Below are 18482 nucleotides of genomic sequence, written 5' to 3'. Positions count from 1 at the left end.
AACACATGCCTATGACATAACCCATTCATCCTATTCCTAGGTGAGTATGAGAGAGAAGTGAAAGAAGGTGTCCATGTAAAACATGGTACTCATGGCAACTTTATTTGTCACACCTCAAACTGAAAATAAACCAGTGCTCGCCCATAAGCAAGGCCCTCCAGCAGCCAGCAGCAGGGACATCTCCGAAATGGAACTGTATTAGGTAGGAAAGGGGTGGGACATTTTCCTACCTAGTACATATCAGGATGGGTAAACCTCACAATAATTATTCTGACTGAAGATGCTAAAGCACACACTGTATGATTCTAACTTACATAAAATCCCAGAAAACATACTAATCCAGAGCGACAGAAAACAGATCCTGTTGCCTAAGGGCTTGGAAACGAGTGTGAGGCTGTGGAGGCAGGAAGGTTACAAAGGGGCACAAGTGAGTTTTGGGGTAACGAATATGTTCATTATTTTGATTATAGAGGATGGATTCACAAATGTATACACATGTCAAGAATTGTCAAATTGCATACTTCAAACATATGCACTTTATTATATGCCAATTATCCCACAATAAGACTGCTTTGAAACACATTTAGAATCTGCCACTTTTCTCGATGTCTATGACCACCATACTGGTGAGAATTACCATCTCCCTCTAGCCTTTGACAATAGGCTGACCTTTCCCTCTCAGACCAGAAGTCAATTCTAACCAGTGGTTAAAGAGCAATGTTTTAAAAAGATGTATCTATTCACATTTCTGTGTAGCTCAAAATTCCTCAACAATGACTCATCAAGACCCAAACACTTACTCTTGCCTACAAGACCCCCTTACTGTTCCTGTTTGAGTGCTAGTCTCTCTGCCCCTCTGCTTCTCTCTTTTTAATCACCCTGCATGGTCAGCTCCTGGACTTGACAACACTGTTCCTGTTGCAGGGCTTTTACATGTCCAGTTTATTTTGGGGGGACTTTGTCCTTATCTAGACAAACTCCTAACCCATCCTTTAGTCTTTAATGTGATTTCTTCTGAGAACCCTGGAGCATTCACTGGTATCTCCTTCACAGTGCCAGCCAAACATGTAAGTACCCTGTGCAATTTACTTACAATCTATCCCATCTGAGCTTCAAGACAGTAGGGACCATTGAGCCCTCAATTCCTAGAACACTGCCTCTCATCTACAGAAACAATGAAGGGTAAGAGATAGAACCAGAGTCTACTTTCTGACCCAACAGTCACCCCTTGACTTCTAAAGTAGACTTTTTCTTTGCAAGCCACCTATGCAAAAATCCATCCACAGTTATCTGACACCAGGTTGTACTTTCCCCTGTAATGATTTAGGTTTCAACTTGGAAAATATTGCAAAAGATAATAAATGGATCAGCACGTAAAAGTGCTTGCTGCCAAGCCTGAAGGCCTGAGTTCAATCCCTAGAACCTACACAGTGGAAGGAGAGAATAAACTCTCACAAGTTTTTCTCTGTCCTCCACCTGCACGTTATACTACACACACACACAGACATACACTATATGCACACTACACAGACACACACAGACACACAGACACACACACACACACACACATTTACAGAAAGCTTGTGGTGTAGCTTGACATGTGCAAGGCCCTGGGTTTTATTCCTAGCACAAGGGAAAAAAAAGAAGGGAGGCCATGGGAGTGAAAGGAAGGAGAAAAGGAGAAAAGAGAGGCAAGGTAGGAGGGAGGCAGGAAGAAATACTGCGAAAAATATACCTTTCAGTCTTAAATAATTAAAAAATAAAACCATGTACTAGGCTTCCAAGAGAAATGTCAGTGATGTGTGACATAGCTGAATTTGTAGGTCAGTTGCAATTTTTAAAAAGCCATTCAAGCTCATCTTAATACTAACACGTACTCTGGATGTTTCACCCTGTGACAGTTAACCAAGGAGGAAATCAGATGGGGATGCGCTGGAGAGGATGGGCGCTGTAAGAAATGAAGCCTGACTGGCCACTGACCCAGAGCTTCCTGTCTTCAGCAAAGCAATGGCCTAGATTTCCCATGTAGCAGGAGAGTGGAGCTGGGGAGATGAAGACAGCAAACATGGATGCTTTCCAAAGCAGCTTCCTGAGAAACAGCTTACCCCTCACTCCCCCACCATGTTTATTTAGACTCCCCTTAATTAGAGCATTTCAGCATGCAGGCATAATCCAATCCGAAGGAACATTTCCCTGGAGAGCCATCTGTCAGAATTAGACCACACTTAGCTACTGGACAGTAATGCAGTATTGTAAATACCACAGACTGCTTAGATTCTCCAAAGGCTCAAAACTCATTTTCCAAGCAAGCATACGCCAGTCCTGGGGAGGAGGCTTTCTGTCAGGAAGCTGGCTTGCTGTTCTGGACAGTAATGCTGCTTCCAGAGGTAGAAGACCATTAGAGCTCATCCAGGGGACATTCTCCCTGGCTACTACCACCTTTCTTCAGAGATGAAATTGTGTCCTTGACAAACCTATTAAGTTCTCCTTGAGTTGTTGAGGGATCTAAAGAAGTTTTTCCACTCAGCCCATGTCCTCAGCCATGGGATAATGGGACTGGCAGGGGAGCTATGCAAAAGCCACTCCTGCTTCCCGCTTCCATCTCAACACTAGCCAACTCATTGTGCAGATATTTTGATATTCACCCCAAGGCAAGGTGACTGGCCTAGAAGAGTGTAGAGTGGGAGGTGGGTGGGAGAAAGGATAAGAAGGTCTCTTTTTAACATCCCCATCATGTGCCTCCATTTCAGAGGTGATGTGAGGCACAGTCCCTCCTGTGTCTTCTCACCTCTTTCAGCCATGCCTTTGTGCCCTGTTTAGATCTTGACAAGGCTGGTACGCACATCCTTCAGGAGATGCTCACAGCTCATGCTGCCTTGCTCTTGTGAGAATTCCTCTCAGCTCACTAGAGCCATCTATAAAATGACTGGCAAGTTCTACCCTCTCCTTTGGGATGATCTCTAGGCCCCTGACCTCCAAGTGGGATATCTCTGTTTGGGTGCTTCATACTCCAATGCTCCTAGACTTCATCTAGCCCACTGTCCATCTTCCTAAGTTCTCTTACCTAACCTTTCTGATTTCCATTCATTTTTAGTGGTTACACCAAAGAGTAGTCACTCAAAAAAAAAAAAAAAAAAGATATAGAGTGCTTACAAAATCCTGGGTTATTCCCCAGCACTGCAGAAACCAGGTATGGTTGCATATGTCTGTAATTCTCAAACTCAAGAGGTGAAGGCATGGAGATCAGAAATTCAACATACTCTGGGGCTCCACAGAGAAAGACTGTATCCTCCTCAGCCTCTGATTCCAAGAAGCTGAACTTAAGATACGAGTATATTGTTACAATTTTTGTTTTAAGCTTCATTCATCCACATGCAAATTTACTGTGCTAAGTCAGAGGCTTTGCTTTCAAAGGTATCTACCCTAGGCAAAGACATGGGTGTCAGTGGATTCAGAATAACATTCTTTTTAATTCAGCCTAATTTAGATTTTTTACCTTTTAAACATAGGGGTAATGGAAATGTGTAAGTAAAAAGATAGAAAAAATACAAGACAAAAGTAATCAAAAAGTTGTCTGGCTCTATAAACACCAAAGTACACTTGAGAGCAAAAAATACTTTGTGAAAGACACAAAATACTGACAAAAGCTTCAAACAGTGACCAAACCACTAGATCAAGGGTAAAGCACTTGTGCCGCAAGCACATGGTTCAAATTCAGCTCCCCAGCATCCATGTGAAAAGCTGGGCATGGCAGTGCCTACTTGGCATCCCAACACTGAAAACAGAGATAGGATCCTGGGCGCTCAGTGGCTAGCCAGGCTAGCCAACTGGTGAGCTCCAGAGCAGTGGGAGACTTGACTCAAAAACAAGGTGGATGTCAGTGAGATGGCCCACTGGGTAAAATACTTGCTATACAAGCCTGAGCCTGATGACCTGAGTCCAACCTTTGGAACCAACTTCCAAAAGTTGTCCTCTATCTCTGCAGGTGAGCTATAACATTTACACCCCACCCCACCTGTGCTGCAAACACAATAAGAGTAAATAACGTAAAAAGTAAGGTGAAGAGAAACAGGAATACAGTCAACATTGACCTCTGGCCTCTATAGATGCATGTCTGGGCGGGCACACACACACACACACACACACACACACACACACACACACACCCCAAAAGGCCAGAAATAAAGAGGTACTATTATTAGAACTTCTACTGTATAGGAAGCAAAAGGTGACAGAACTACTGAGAAGGAACTAAAAATGCATCACCACAGAAGGAAATTTCAAACCATATTTTATCAATAAGTGGAATGAGAGAAATTTCAGTCACTATGAGAAAGAAAGGTGGTCACCTTCTCAAATGCACCCAGCCCCTTTATAAACGCCAAGGTGTAAGAGAACACAAACCAAATTTCATGAGATAGTAAACCATCTGTAAAACAAGCTATGCCGTCTGATCAGAACTGCACTGTTAAATTAACCCACTAAAAATGAAACAGAACATTTTAAAATAACACACGAGTCACATTTGACATTAGAAAGATGAAAACATAGAACATATATCAATATTTGTGGACATGTGGCTATAGTAGTACTTCTGAGAAAATGTAAAGGCTTAAATATATCTGGATTAGCTTATACAAAAGCCTATTTCAAAGGCACCTGAAAGTTAAAAATAGGTAAAAAGGTAGAAACTGACCATTTTTCCAAAGCTAATTCCTAATTATTAAATGCACATTTTTTTTGTATTTGTTTATTTTTATTTTTTGGTTTTATGAGACAGGGTTTCTCTGTGTAGCTTTGGCGCCTGTGCTGGATCTTGCTCTGTAGACCAGGCTGGGCCTCAAACTCAAAGAGATTCATCTGGCTCTGCCTCCCAAGTGCTGGGATTAAAGGCGTGTGCCACCACCACCTGACATGTTTTATTTTATTTAATTTTTTTCATTTTACATACCAATCACTGTTACCCTTCCCCCCCAACTTTTTCTGTTCCTCTCCCACCCCCTTATTCACTCCTCATAAGGGGCTAAGGCCTCCCTTAGGGAGTCAACACTGTTTGGCATACCAAGTTGGGGCAGGACTAAGCCTCTCCCCCCTGCATCAAGACTGAGTAAGGCATCCTACCATAGGGAATAGGCTCTAAAAAGCCAGTTTATGTACCAGGGATAGATCCTGGTCCCATTGCCAGAGGCCCCACAAACAGATCAAGCCATACAACTGTCACCCACATTTAGAGGTCATAGTTTGGTCCTGTGCAGGCTCCCCAGCTGGCAGTCCAGAGTCTGTGAGCTCCCTCTAGGTCATGTCAGCCGTCCCTGTGGTTTTCCCGTCATGATCTTAGCCCCCTTTAGTCCCTCCTCTCTCTCTTCAACTGGACTCCAAGAGCTCTGTCAAGTGCTTAGGTGTGGGTCTCTGCATCTGCATCCATCGGTTACTGGATATACATTTTTAACAGTGAAAGACTGAAAGTTACTAAAGATGAAGATACTTAGAAAATAATGGGAAAATTGAATAAAAAAGTAGAGGAAAAAACCAGAGTAAGTAAATAGAATGTTTGTGCCCAAACAACCTTGAAATGCTGACAAAGGTCCAGTGGCATCCAACCAAGGAAAGGATGAATGATGTTAGAAGGGGGGACGGTGTGACTACAGACAGAAAACAGAGTAAGACTGCGAAGAAGTCCAGTCAATACATTTAAAACAGGAGAAATAAATTATCAAACAAGTCTGAACAATCAGTGCATTAGGAAGAACTAGAAAATGGGGTTGGTCTCCCAGCCATTAATGTAGCTAAATGATTTCCTTCCAAGAAAATACCTGACCCAGAACACTGCATGCCACATTTCACTAAACACTGTGGGTAAATTAGTGGATATTATACAAAATCTTCAAGAGAAGAGGACAAGATCCAATGCCCCCTAACTTGTTTTAGTTAGTTTAGTTTTTAAAGACACGTTCTATGTGACTCAGGTTTACTTACACCTGCCTCAACCTCCCTAGTAGTGGGATCACATGATGTGCAACAATGTCTGGCTTTACAACTCACTTTAAAAGATTCTATATAAAACTAAATTATACAACTAGATGAACAGAGATCAAGAAAATAAAACTACTGGTTTTAATTTACAAATATAGCTGAAAAAATTAGAACATTATAAAACCAATTGGCAGAAAAATACGTGTGCATGCACGCACACACACACACACACACACACACACACTCATGAGTATCTGTTTATGAAGAACAGTAGATCATGAACAAGTTTTCAAGAAAACTAGAAAACAGTCATATAAAACACTGAAAGATGAAAGACACAATTTATAGGCTTAGTGCGATAGACTCAGAAAAATCATATAATAAAATTCAATGGCCACTCAGGTTTTCAAATAGTCTAATTCGATGTGTCACCTAACGGTGAAATACTTCAAAGCATTTCTTTTAAGATTAGAAACTGGTCCTAGAAAATACAAAGAAACAAGTAATAAAGATGTGCCGACAGGAGACATCAAAAGAATTACGAAGGAAAGGACTAACAAAATGGGGGCTGGGGAGGTGGTTCAGTGGGTCAAGTGTTCATTACATAAGTATTGGGACCTGAGTTTGGATCTCTGGATCCCATGTAAAAGATGAGTGTGTTCACACATGTCTGTGATCCTAACAACTGGGGAGGGGCAGAGACATGCAGATCCCCAGAGCTCACTGTCCAAAACAGCTAGTCAATCAGTGAGTGCTGGGTTCACAGCAAGATCCTGACACCCTGTCTCAGAAAAGATAAGAATGTAGATAACAGAGAAGACTCCTGATGTTGACATCTGCCTCTCCATCATAATATGTGCTGTCATTTGTACACACACACACACACACACACACACACACACACACACACACATAAAATCATGTAGACACATATCATGTACATATACGCACACGAACTAACTAAATAGTCTTTATCTATCTATATATGCTACAATTGTCAATACATAAAATGCAAGCAATCTGTGATCAAATTATAAGACACAATATGTAGCGATACTAAGTGTTGGCAAGAATACAGTATGAAATAGGTCATATCCTGCAGGCAGTACTGTAAACTGGCCAGAGCACTTAAGGATGTTCTTTGACCATTCCCAGATAGATTCACTGGACAAATGCTTGTTCCTATTTTAGTAGGAGTATGCATAAGAATGTATAATGGCAGGCTGGGCAGTGGTGGCACACACCTTTAATCCCAGCACTTGGAAGGCAGAGTTAGGCAGATCTCTGTGAGTTTGAGGCCAGTCTCCAAAGCAAGTTCCAGAAAGGCACAAAGCTACACAGAGAAACCTTGTCTTGAAAAACCAAAAAGAATGTATAATGGCAATAGTTTCTAAAGTAGAAACATACTTAGTAATTCAAATGCATAAATTATGGTGTGCCTTACAACGGATGCTAAAACATCACTACAGAAAATAAAAGCTGGGCAGGGAGGCTCATGCCTACAATCTCAACACTGTGGGCATGGAGAAAAGTGAATCAGGTGTTCAATGTCATCTCAGTTCCACACTCAGACCAAAGACAGTTTGTGTTCCAAGATACTGTCTCAAAAAAACAAAAAGCCCAAACAACAAATAAATTCAATTAAGTTTAAAAGACTATGGTTATGTACCTAAACATCAATTATTCTAAAAACATAACAGTAAACATAGTTTACAGAATAATATAATGTTTTTTGGTTTTTTTTTTAATTTTTTTTTTTTTTTTTGAGCTGAGGATTGAACCCAGGGCCTTGGGCTTGCTAGGTAAGCATTCTACTACTGAGCTAAATCCCCAACCCTGGTATTTTAAAATAAATTTCAAAAATAGAAAAAACTGGACAACCTATTGTTAAATGGTAAATTATTTTTAAAAAACAAAGGAACTGTAAATCTGAACTTCAATATATTGATTAACTCCAGGAAAGATTTGGGGGACAGTCAAGGGACATATGGAATGCTGCAAAAAGACTGATAATATCCTCCTCATTTAGCTAAGTTCTGAACTAGTGGGGTTTTTTTTGTTATTATTTTAAAAGCATATGTATGCATTATACATGCTGCTGTCTGCATTACAGACTCCATCTAAAACAGTAGTAGTTCTTAATCTTCCTAATGCTATGACCCTCTAATACAGGTCCTCATGGTGTGGTGAACCTAACCATAAAATTATTTTTATTTCTTACTTTATAACTGTAATTTTGCTACTGTTATGAATCATAATGTAAATATTTGGCATGCAGGATATCTGATATGTGATCCCTGTGAAAGGTTTGAAGAACCATGGATGGGCCATAGGTTGATATGCTTTGCTTTGTTCCGATAATTGTGCTATTTTGAAAGCTCTTGAGGTCTGTCTCTAAGAGGCCTGGAGCTTCATCCACCCTTTGTTTCAAGTGCTCCATCCCACAGCTCTTTCTGCCATTGCTCACTCTAAGTAGTTCAAACAGCAGGGTGATTATGTGTCTGATGGGTAATGAGTAGAAAAATAATGCAGAATGTGACTCAGTGGATTTTCACAGAGACACAGCTCAGTAGACCCCAGCAATGGCCAAATTCCTGATAAGCACTTAGATGGAATTTGGCTTTCCAAGCAGAGACTCCAAACCAGGGCTGTCTATACGACGTTCCAGTCCTTCGCATCAGTGAACCAAGCAGTCCTTAGATGTTTAGTCCCACATGTGGTAATATCCTGAGCTGATGTTATCAGCTGAAACCAGCTAGAAAAGTCAATTGCCAGCATCTTCACCCAGCTTTGCCTTCAATGAGGTCACACTGGCACACTGAAATCAGGCTTGTCTGGAGTAATGACAACACAAGAACCAGCAAATGCTACATGTCAGCTATACTCTCCTGGGCCCCACCCTCCAGCCTGGTGACAGTATCGACCAGCATACCCTTAGATAAGACACAGTTGTGATGTCATATGACCATTGCTTGTGACTTGCAGAACATGGGATGATATACATTTCACCTAGCAAGCTCTGATTATAGAGTGTGCCCACTTCATCTGCATTCAACCATGCAGAACACACACTGGACATCCCTTACATCTTTTCCTGCCTGGACAGAATTACATACTTACCTGTTACAGATCTGTAAATGGTCTGATGCTCATGGAAAATATAGGGGAATTCTCAAATTGGCTACTACAAACTGATGCTGGAAGAAAGGGGTTCTCCTAATTTCTACTGTCACCAGGGGAGAAACTATAACACCCTCTCTCAGGAAGAGTCTGAGAGGAATCACAGAAAGCCTCGGAGCTACCAGCCAAGAAGCAGACCACCAAGAAAGAGATTTCTGATGTGTCTTGGGTCTATGTGCCCTGGAGCCAGTAATAAATGTCAGGGGCATGGGCCTGATAGTCAGTGTTCCTGATGAGCACCAAACTCAGGCTTTCTGAAATGTTGACCTCCCACTAGGAACTGTCCCCTCTCTCTTGACTAAGAAAAATATCCACCAATGTCCATTATATTATTACTGCTCTGGTTTCCATGGCTGAGAGCAAAACCCATCATTTTTGCACTCAATAATTTCAATTTTATTCCTCCCCAGGAAATTATGAAGATTAAATTTTATTTCAATGTGAATATTTATAAAGCTCACAATCTTTCCAGAGGAATGAAACTTAACAGAGATTAATTGGTTCATGGGTTTAACACTATATAACATCTTCAAGCCTGGTGTCCCTAGAGCCTCATCAAATGAGACCTTCATGGGAACTTCATTTTATTCACTATCTTAATAAGATAAAAGATGGACTTGAATTATCATGTGGTAAACACCTGCAATCACAATACTCAGGAGGCCAAGGTAGGGGATTGCCAGTGCTAGGCTAGCCTGGTCTACATAGTGAGATCCTATCTCATGAAAGCAAACATATATCTTATTTTTAGACACTATTTTGGAGGTATGGTGCTAGTCAGAAAGAAGTTAAACTTGGCTTTTGCACTGAACAGCATAGTTGGCCAGGAAAGAAATAAAACTGAACAAATGTACAGAAGAAAACAGTGTATGTAATGGTAGAAGTACAAAGTGACATGGAAAGCAAATATCAGAAAGACTTTTCCCAATCCAGGACACAGAAAGTTTAGCTTATTGATGGGGCATAAACGCTTAGTAGGAATAACAGGCGAAGGGGACAGAGAGGTAAGCCAACATAGCCCATCATATGAACTAAACAGAGTGACTGCTGTAAAGCAATCCTAATTCCCACTCAGCTGATACCCAGCTATGAATTCCTGGCTGAACCTCTTAATGGGGCATCCATCTAAGTCTCATCTGCCAAATGAAATTTTAGATTGTAGGATTTGTAGAGTTCTATTAGATGACAAAGCGAACATAATAAATAGATGGTGTTCAGTTACTGTAAGTAAAACTAAACCATTTTTTTTGAAGCTTCAAGCATCACAGTAGTTTCCAGCATTAAGACAAGTATTCACAGAAACCCCTCCAGATAAGAAGTAACACTAGCTTACACAATTCTTCTAAGTGTGCAGCACAGCTAATGAGGCAGAAATAGAATTTTTCAGTGACCAGAAACAATAACTATGAATCCACAGAGGTAAGTAAGCCCTGGAGCTGGGGTTGGAAGGAGGGAAATGTGCTCTAGTTTAGCTCCTGGTATTCAAAGGACCGTGAAACAGTCCTGCTTAAAGCTAGATTCCCAAAGCCCAGGGGTCATATTGTTAAAAAATGAGTGAAACAGGTAGATAGTGGGGATATAGCTTGTCTTGGACTTGACCTAGAAAAATGAGAGGGAAAAAAAAGCATCTCTGTAACCAGTTTCCAACCAATAATACAAACTGCCAACCACCCAAAACTCTAAATCTCAGGATTTAGTTTAAACTGTTCACTTTTACATCTTATAGACTCAATCTCAAATCATGGTTGGAGGAATGTATTTTAAATGTACACACTGAAATTTTTATAAAGTTTCAAGCCAGGTATAACTATAGCCACAAATAAAATAGGCAGTAAGACCTGATGAGTCATTAGCCAATAGAAATACCAAGAAAAAGAGCCAGAGCTGCCCAAATCTCAACTGGAGCCACGAGGAATAAAATACAAAAGCAACTACATATAAAATACATACATACATACATACATACACTTATAAATGTATGCATACCTATGTATGGGTATGCATGTGAATATATAAAAGAAATGGAAATTATATTGAGGGGGAATGAGATGATCAAATAAATTTAAAAAGTACAAAAATGTCAAATAATGGGAAAAAAATAAATGGCTAAGAATTTTCCAGAATTGATTTGAGAAAAGATACTCAGATTCAGGACTATATCCTGATCAGGATAAAAAAAAATGCCCAATAGTAATGTTGTAATTAAAGTATAGAACACTAAGGAGGAAAGGAAGATCTAGAGATCAATAAAAAGGAAAATTGACATACACAGTAATAAATGGCACACTAAATATTGACTTTAAAAAGGAAGTTAGGAAACAATGGAATGATTACCTCACATCCCCCAAATCAAAGTAACAGAGTTTTATTCACTGAAATTTTTATTTCCTGGAAAGTAGCCTTCAAAAACTAATCTTAAAACAAAGACACATTTGGGAATGTTGGGTTTGAATGGAGGTTATGGCCAGTCTACAGACTTTCCAAGAAATAGACATCCCAGTTTCAATTCTCACTTCTTTGTTGTCTGAACCTCAAGAGAAGCCAAACACCAAGGTAGTTTTTACAGCATAGAGAGAGAAAAATGAAAACCTGCGGCCTCCAGGGGCACCAATCAGGAATGAATGGAAAGTCCAAAATAGTCCTCCAACTAAGGTGATGAAGTAAAAACTACCTTGCTTTCAGAGCAAACAAGAACAGCACATGAGGACTCCATGTACCAGTCACATGTTTCATTGCAGAACACATCAGTAAACTGCACTCAGCAACATAAAGAAAAGGCAACACATCAAAGCAAGTTTGGATTAATCTAGGAATATAAGATTGAGTAAAAATTAGAAAATTGATCAATATAATTGACCATCATAGTAGATTAATATAGTTATTATAGTAGATTATATAGTTATAGCATTTGAGAAAGGGACAACCTTTCATGATGTAACTCAGTCCACTAGGAACAAAGAGAGACTTTTTTTATTTGAGACAAGGTTTAACTACGCAGCTCAAGTTGGTCTCAGATTTATAATTCTCTTGCTTCAGTTTCTTGAGTGCTGGAATTGATGGTGTGAGATACCATACTTGGCAGAGAAATGCATCCTGAATATGTTGAAGGTGCCCACACAATACCTCTAGGAAAAAATCATACTCTACAGGAATGTAAAGACATTCTATCTAAAATATGCAACAAGTCAAAGATACCTGCTCCCATATTTACTAGTTCAAACCCTACTGGATATCCTAGTTACATTAAACAACATTAGCAAAACCAAAGCAACAACAACAAAACCAAAAAGACTAAGAAATAAAAGGTACAGATCAGAAAGCAGCAAAGCCATCATAATTCATACATGACTGATTATTTATAGAGAAAATTCAGAAGCACCTATAAGAAATAAGAATTTCATAAGAGAAACATACAAAATTTCATTTACATACCTGTAATAGTCATAAAATGCTACTTGAGAAGTTATCATTTAAGGTAACAAAAATAGGTAGCTAACAACAAATCTGACAAAGACCTGGAGGAACTTTATGTAGAAAAACCACAAATCCTGAAGGCGAGGCTTCAAATAAAGATTACATAAATGGAAATAACATTGTGAATGCAAAGATGCGAACTTGCCTTATAGTGCCCCATAGACTTCACACACTCCAAAATAAGTCAAGATCATTTGCTCATGCTAGACAAATGCTCTACCCAATCCCTCAAGGACAAAACACATAATGCAATGTCAGTGCTGTACAAATGCATTTAAAAATATTTTCAGTTAAATTTGAGGATTCAGTGTCCCTGGGAAGACTACAGAATTGTATCAGCATATGGCTCAGAAAAACTGAAAATGAAAGGAACAAATTCTAACTTTTAAAAACATATTTTCCTGTGATCTGGTTCTTGTAATGTATTGATCATTTAAGAACCTAAAAGATAGAATTTTTTGTTTGACAATGTAGCTCTAAAAATGTGAAAAATCAGTTATCAGAGAAAACTGAACCAAGAGAAGTCTTTGCTTTTTTAGATGTTAAGGTGCATTCTGGAATAAGAGGAATTGGCAAACCATGTATGTGAGGTGCAGTGTAGCAGAACAACGGCTGGGAAAAGGAATCCAGAAGCAGATTCTTCTTAGATGGAAATCCACATATGACAGAGCATACACTGCACTGCACATCACTGGGGAAACACTCCAGAAAATTCCCTATCTACCTAGAAGAATAAATCTGGGGTGTGTCATAAATGAACTGGAATTGAATCCTCCAGTGTAATGGCAGTTTGGGATGGGTCCTTTGAACATTGGTTGGATTTAGAGGAAATCATGAGTGTGGGGCTTCATGGTAGAACTAGTGTCCTTATAAGGTTAGATCTCAAACTCTCTTCAGCGTGTCAGGACTTGAGAAGGCAAGATGGGAGGGAGCTCTATCAGCTGTGAGCCTTGGCAACCCCTTGACTTTAGACTTCTCAGGCTCCAGAACTGTAGGAAATCAATGTCTGCTTAGATGTTTATCCTGTGGGATCTTGTTACGGCAGCCAGAGTACACCAATTCAAGATGCCTCTGTTATATGATGAAAAAAAAAAAAAACAACACTATTCTGGAAAGACAGAAATTACATTTGATACATATATATGTATAAGAACAATTTAAAGGGTAGGCCAGAGTCCATAAATTTGAGAAAGAAAGGTGGGGGCAGTATATGGAAGAGGTAGCAAGGAGGGAAGGAGAAAATGATGTAGTTATATATTTTAATTTCAGAAAATAAAGATGTCAAAACTTTAAAACATTTGGCCATTAAGGGTAGCATCCTCCTGAAATCACAGCACTCAGGAGGCAGAGGCAGGCATATCATTACAAGTGTGAGGCTAGCTTGATTTACTCTGTAATGTGTTCAAGGTCAGCCAGGGATACATAGTGAAAATCTATCTCAAACACAAGCAAACAAATCCTACAAACTTGAAAACTTGCAATAGAAAATTATGGAGAAATGTATTCACAATATACCAAGATTATTAATGAAGACACAGCCATGCTACTTTACAATGGAAAACACCAATACATTTTACAATAATAAGCATAAGAATTTCTATTAAAAGTCACCATGGAGTCCAGACAGACAGCTCAGTGGGTAAAGGAAGGGGCTGAACAAGTCTGAAGACCTGAGTTCCACCCCCAGAACCTCTGTAAAAAGCAAGAGGGTAGCATGTATGTAATCTCAACACTCCTACAGGGAGATGGGAGACAGGCTCAAAGGCAGGCTAGCCTAGAGTATGAAGTACAGGAGCAAAACCAGAAGAGACCTTGCCCTAATAACAGACAAAGCTAGAATGAACCGCCCCCCACCAGTTGTCCTTTTACCTCCATGCCTGACACATGTAAGTACCCATTCACCCCTCCACACACTAATGAAAATTATTACAAAAGTAAGTCACCACAGAATTAATGCACACACCACCATAAACTGACAGATGACTATAGTGCATATAACTAACACAGACTTACATACAGACTATAAAAAGAACTTAGCTCATCATGGAGGAGAAAACAGCAGAGGAGTGTGCTGAGCAGCCTTTCACAAGAAAGGAATAACAAACACATAAAAAGGATGGTCAACCTTGGCAGCCAAGAAAAAAAGCAGTCATGGCACTTCACATGGACACGCATACACCCTAAACAGCATGAGGAGAGCAAGAGCTGGTGAGAAAGTGGAGCACTGGAAATGGTGACATCTCACCAGCAGGGGACCTATTTGAGGAGCCACTGTGGAAAGGGCCTTGTAACTACTTGGCAATGTTGAACACCTGTATTTTACTTTAACAGGGAATACACTCTAAAACACTGTGGCACTAAGAACCAATAGATGAACATAAAATCATTCTGTTATGCTATTCTGAATCACAACTAATAACCTGAATGTCCTCATTGTAAGAATACTAAGGGGCTGGAACAAAGTCTCCATTGTTAAGAACACTTACTGCTCTTGCAGAGGCCCAGGTTCAATTCCCAGGACCCACATGGGGACTCTTAACTGCCTGTACCTCCAGCAATGATGCCCTCTTCTGACCTTCATAGGTACCAGGCACAGACACACATGCAACCAAAACACATTTACCCATAAAATAAAAATTAGTGGATGAAATCCTTCTAGATAGAATGCTTATTTATCCTATGTTAGAACAATGGAATATTGTATACAATGAAAATATGCAAATCACATCCACTGCATTTACCTTTATTGTTAAATATCATAATTAATGTTGAGTGAGTGTAAAAGAGCAGCTATGAAAAGCAGGAAAAAAAACACACACACACACACACACACACACACACACATGTCACAATATAAGTAAAATTCAGGGTAGTGGAAGGGAGTATAGGAACAGAATACCAAGAGTAAAAGTACGAGTGTGTTCTCTCTTCATCTAGTGGATTCATGCCTGCTCATTTACCTAGTCTCTCGTTGTTCAGCTGGTGTTCTCAGTTTCTGGACACAGTCAAACTAAAAATCATGAGGCAGATTATGAAGCAGTCTGTAATTCTACTCATAGCCCCTCTGCTACAGTCATCCAAAAGCCTGGGTAAACGCTGCATGAGGAATCACACATTCTTCTTAATTCTTTTGCAATCCAGAATTTTCCAACAATAATCCAGAAACTCATAGTTCTGCATGAGGGCTGTAATGTTATTGATCTCATGGCTAGAAGGTCTCTGTAGCCTGACACACTATTCCTGTCCTTTTGAGGAGACCTTTCCCCCAAGGACCTGCCTCACCTGGACTGTGGTCAGCCTCTGTGTACACACTGTTGCTCTCTCCACAAAACCCCTAGATGGCAACTTCCAGGATCCCCACTGAGCTACCTAGAACTTCTCTAGCTAGTTTTCGGCTCCATTTGCTAGATCATTACAAAAGAGTCTGTCTGTATGGTGTGAACAATGTCTCCCTACCCAAGCCTGAGATTAGACTTCATCAGAGCTCATCAGCATGGCTGGATTCTATACCCACATAATTTTGTTAAATGCCCCAGGGGATGCTATTTTGGGAACACCCAATCTTACTATGAACATCCTTCCTATTTCATTCATTTAATCCTCCTCAGTTGCCTCCTGATTTTGGCAGCTGGGATTTGAAGATAATCCTTGTTCTCCCCAGCATCCATTTTTGAGTTTACAAATGTTATTCAAGATGAAGAGGTCTGTTCCTTCCACAATATCCCAAGTCACTATAGCTTTCTCAACAGCTGTTCTCTATACCTTTGCTTCTTTCCAGACATGAAGATGGAGCCCACCATGGCCTTGGCCACACTTTCCTTATCTAGATAGCATGACAGTGCTGGCACAGGTACTTCAGGGCATGTGGAGAGAACTACTAAGGTGTGAAGAAGTTCCCAGATAATAAATATGTCTAAGGGCTGAAGAGTACTTTGGGGGATATTTGGTCCTGGTGTAAAGATTTGGGGGTCTTCTTCATAAGCAGACTAAGTATTTGACTCACTCAAGACTCAATCCTAAATTGGATCAGTGCCTGAGCCAGGAAGTAACTTGGTCCCTCTGGATGGCAAGGTGAAGAGGGCAACACTGGCTCAAAAAGGCACTAAGAGCAGCCTCAGGGAATCTCATCAGGCATCTTGAAAGCATCAATTTCCCAAGGAAGTCCAGTTTTGCTCAGCCTGGAACTTTAGGCGGGCTCAGCATGGACTGACAAGGATGTAAATGGAGGAAAAGCATCCCATGGGATCCCATGTTTGAAATGTAAACATGGCTACATAGATTCTGTGCCTCCTTTCCTAAGTCTGACATGAGTGAGACTTGACCTTCTGTGGATCAGTTCTACCTTCTTTTCAGACTGACTTTCTTATAATTTTAATTAATGAGTAAACTCTTTTCAACCATTTCCTAGTTCAGGTTTAAAATCAAGGAAAACAGGAAGCAATGTTAAGAAAATAGGAGAATCCAGACATGGCCTTTCAGCTGTAGAATACAGTGAACCAGAGGTGGGGACCCAGTTAGTACAAACTGAGATATCTCTGAAGAAAATGTTGTGAGGACTGATAGAGAAGAGCTAAGAAAGAGGAAAACTGATTCCTTAATAGTTTTAGCAAATGATTTTTGTATATATCAATATCAATACTGTTAAAAATCTATCCCTCCATTGACACAAAAATCTTTAAAAAAAACAGTATCATTGTCACTTTTATAGTTTGCTCTCAAATAACATAATGTGTAAGCAGTCTTTCTGTGAAAACCAAGCAGCAACCCCTCCACACCAAATGAAGTAATGCTGCACTCACATTGGTGACATACTCGATATCCTTCCAAAGGATGCACTCCCTGGGGAAATCAGCCAAGTCGAAGAAGTGGTCCACCACCACTTGACCAATCAAGTCATGGCGAGAGAACCTGTCAAAGTCATACACAGAGAAGTGAAGCTTCCGAGCTTCAAGGTCGTTGTAGGGAACAGGAAATAAAAACACCTCATCAAAAACAGGGTTTAGGGTCTTCCGGTGAACTTTAGTCTGGTGTTTTGTTTTCCGGTCAGGAAGCAAGTAGATCTTGACATAAGGATCTGAGGTCCCGGAGAAGTCCTTGGCAGGCAAGTTGACGGCTTTGTGGATCTTCACGATGAGCTGTTCCAAGTCACAGTCATATTTTAAAATGAAGTTCAGTTTCCCGCAGGCTTTGCTGTTGCTCCTTCTCCCATCGTCCTTGTCCAGTGACCTCTGCTTGTATAATTCTGGTTTAATTCTACCAATCCCAGTCAACTGTTCCTGCCTCTGAAGCTGCTGGATATTAAAGTCTGGGTTCGACAGGTTGAGTTGTCTTCGGATTGAGTTATGCCTTAAATGAAGAGGAAGACACAGCAGAATTATAACCTCATTAGCTATCTGTCTTTCAGAAACTAGTGCCTGGAATGTCAGTGTGTTGTCGTATTTTGAGTAGTGCTTATATCCATGTCTGTGGTCCCTTTTTTTTTTTTTTTGGCCTAAACTCAAAATGCTCATCATGTGAGTAATGTGAGTAAAGACGCTCCCTACAGCTTTAGGCTAAAAATTGAGGCTTGGTATCAGGAAATGAAATTGCAAACACGTGACCCAAGAGTTTTAAAGGTTTTCATGCACTTTCTAAATGGTCTAATGTGCATTAGAGCCTATCTGGCTCGTAGGATGTTAAGATTTGCATGAACAAGATTCTTTAAGAAGAAAATTATTCATTTTAAGGTAATATCCCCAAATTGAAATAACTAACTACGTGTTGTGTTAGAAAAAAAAATGCATCTTACTCAAGTTGGGTGTGGTGGCTGATGCTTGTAATTCTAGCACTTGGGAGGCAAACATGGAACATTTACC

At 40.1% G+C, this 18482-nt stretch overlaps 1 protein-coding gene across 2 annotated transcripts in view; it reads right to left on the bottom strand.

Annotated features, from left to right (window-relative positions):
• The window catches only part of LOC118584393 (synaptotagmin-9), a 176364-nt gene that overhangs the window by 96373 nt on the left and 61509 nt on the right, over nt 1-18482 (bottom strand). For both annotated transcript variants that reach the window (XM_036188606.1, XM_036188616.1), the window contains exon 3: nt 17427-17973. In XM_036188606.1, the coding sequence (XP_036044499.1) occupies nt 17427-17973 (547 nt within the window). The remainder of the gene's footprint in view (nt 1-17426; nt 17974-18482) is intronic.

The sequence above is a fragment of the Onychomys torridus genome, chromosome 1, assembly GCF_903995425.1.
Source record: "Onychomys torridus chromosome 1, mOncTor1.1, whole genome shotgun sequence".
In the NCBI taxonomy this organism is placed as follows: Eukaryota; Metazoa; Chordata; class Mammalia; order Rodentia; family Cricetidae; genus Onychomys; species Onychomys torridus.
This window is presented reverse-complemented; position numbering and strand designations above follow the sequence as displayed.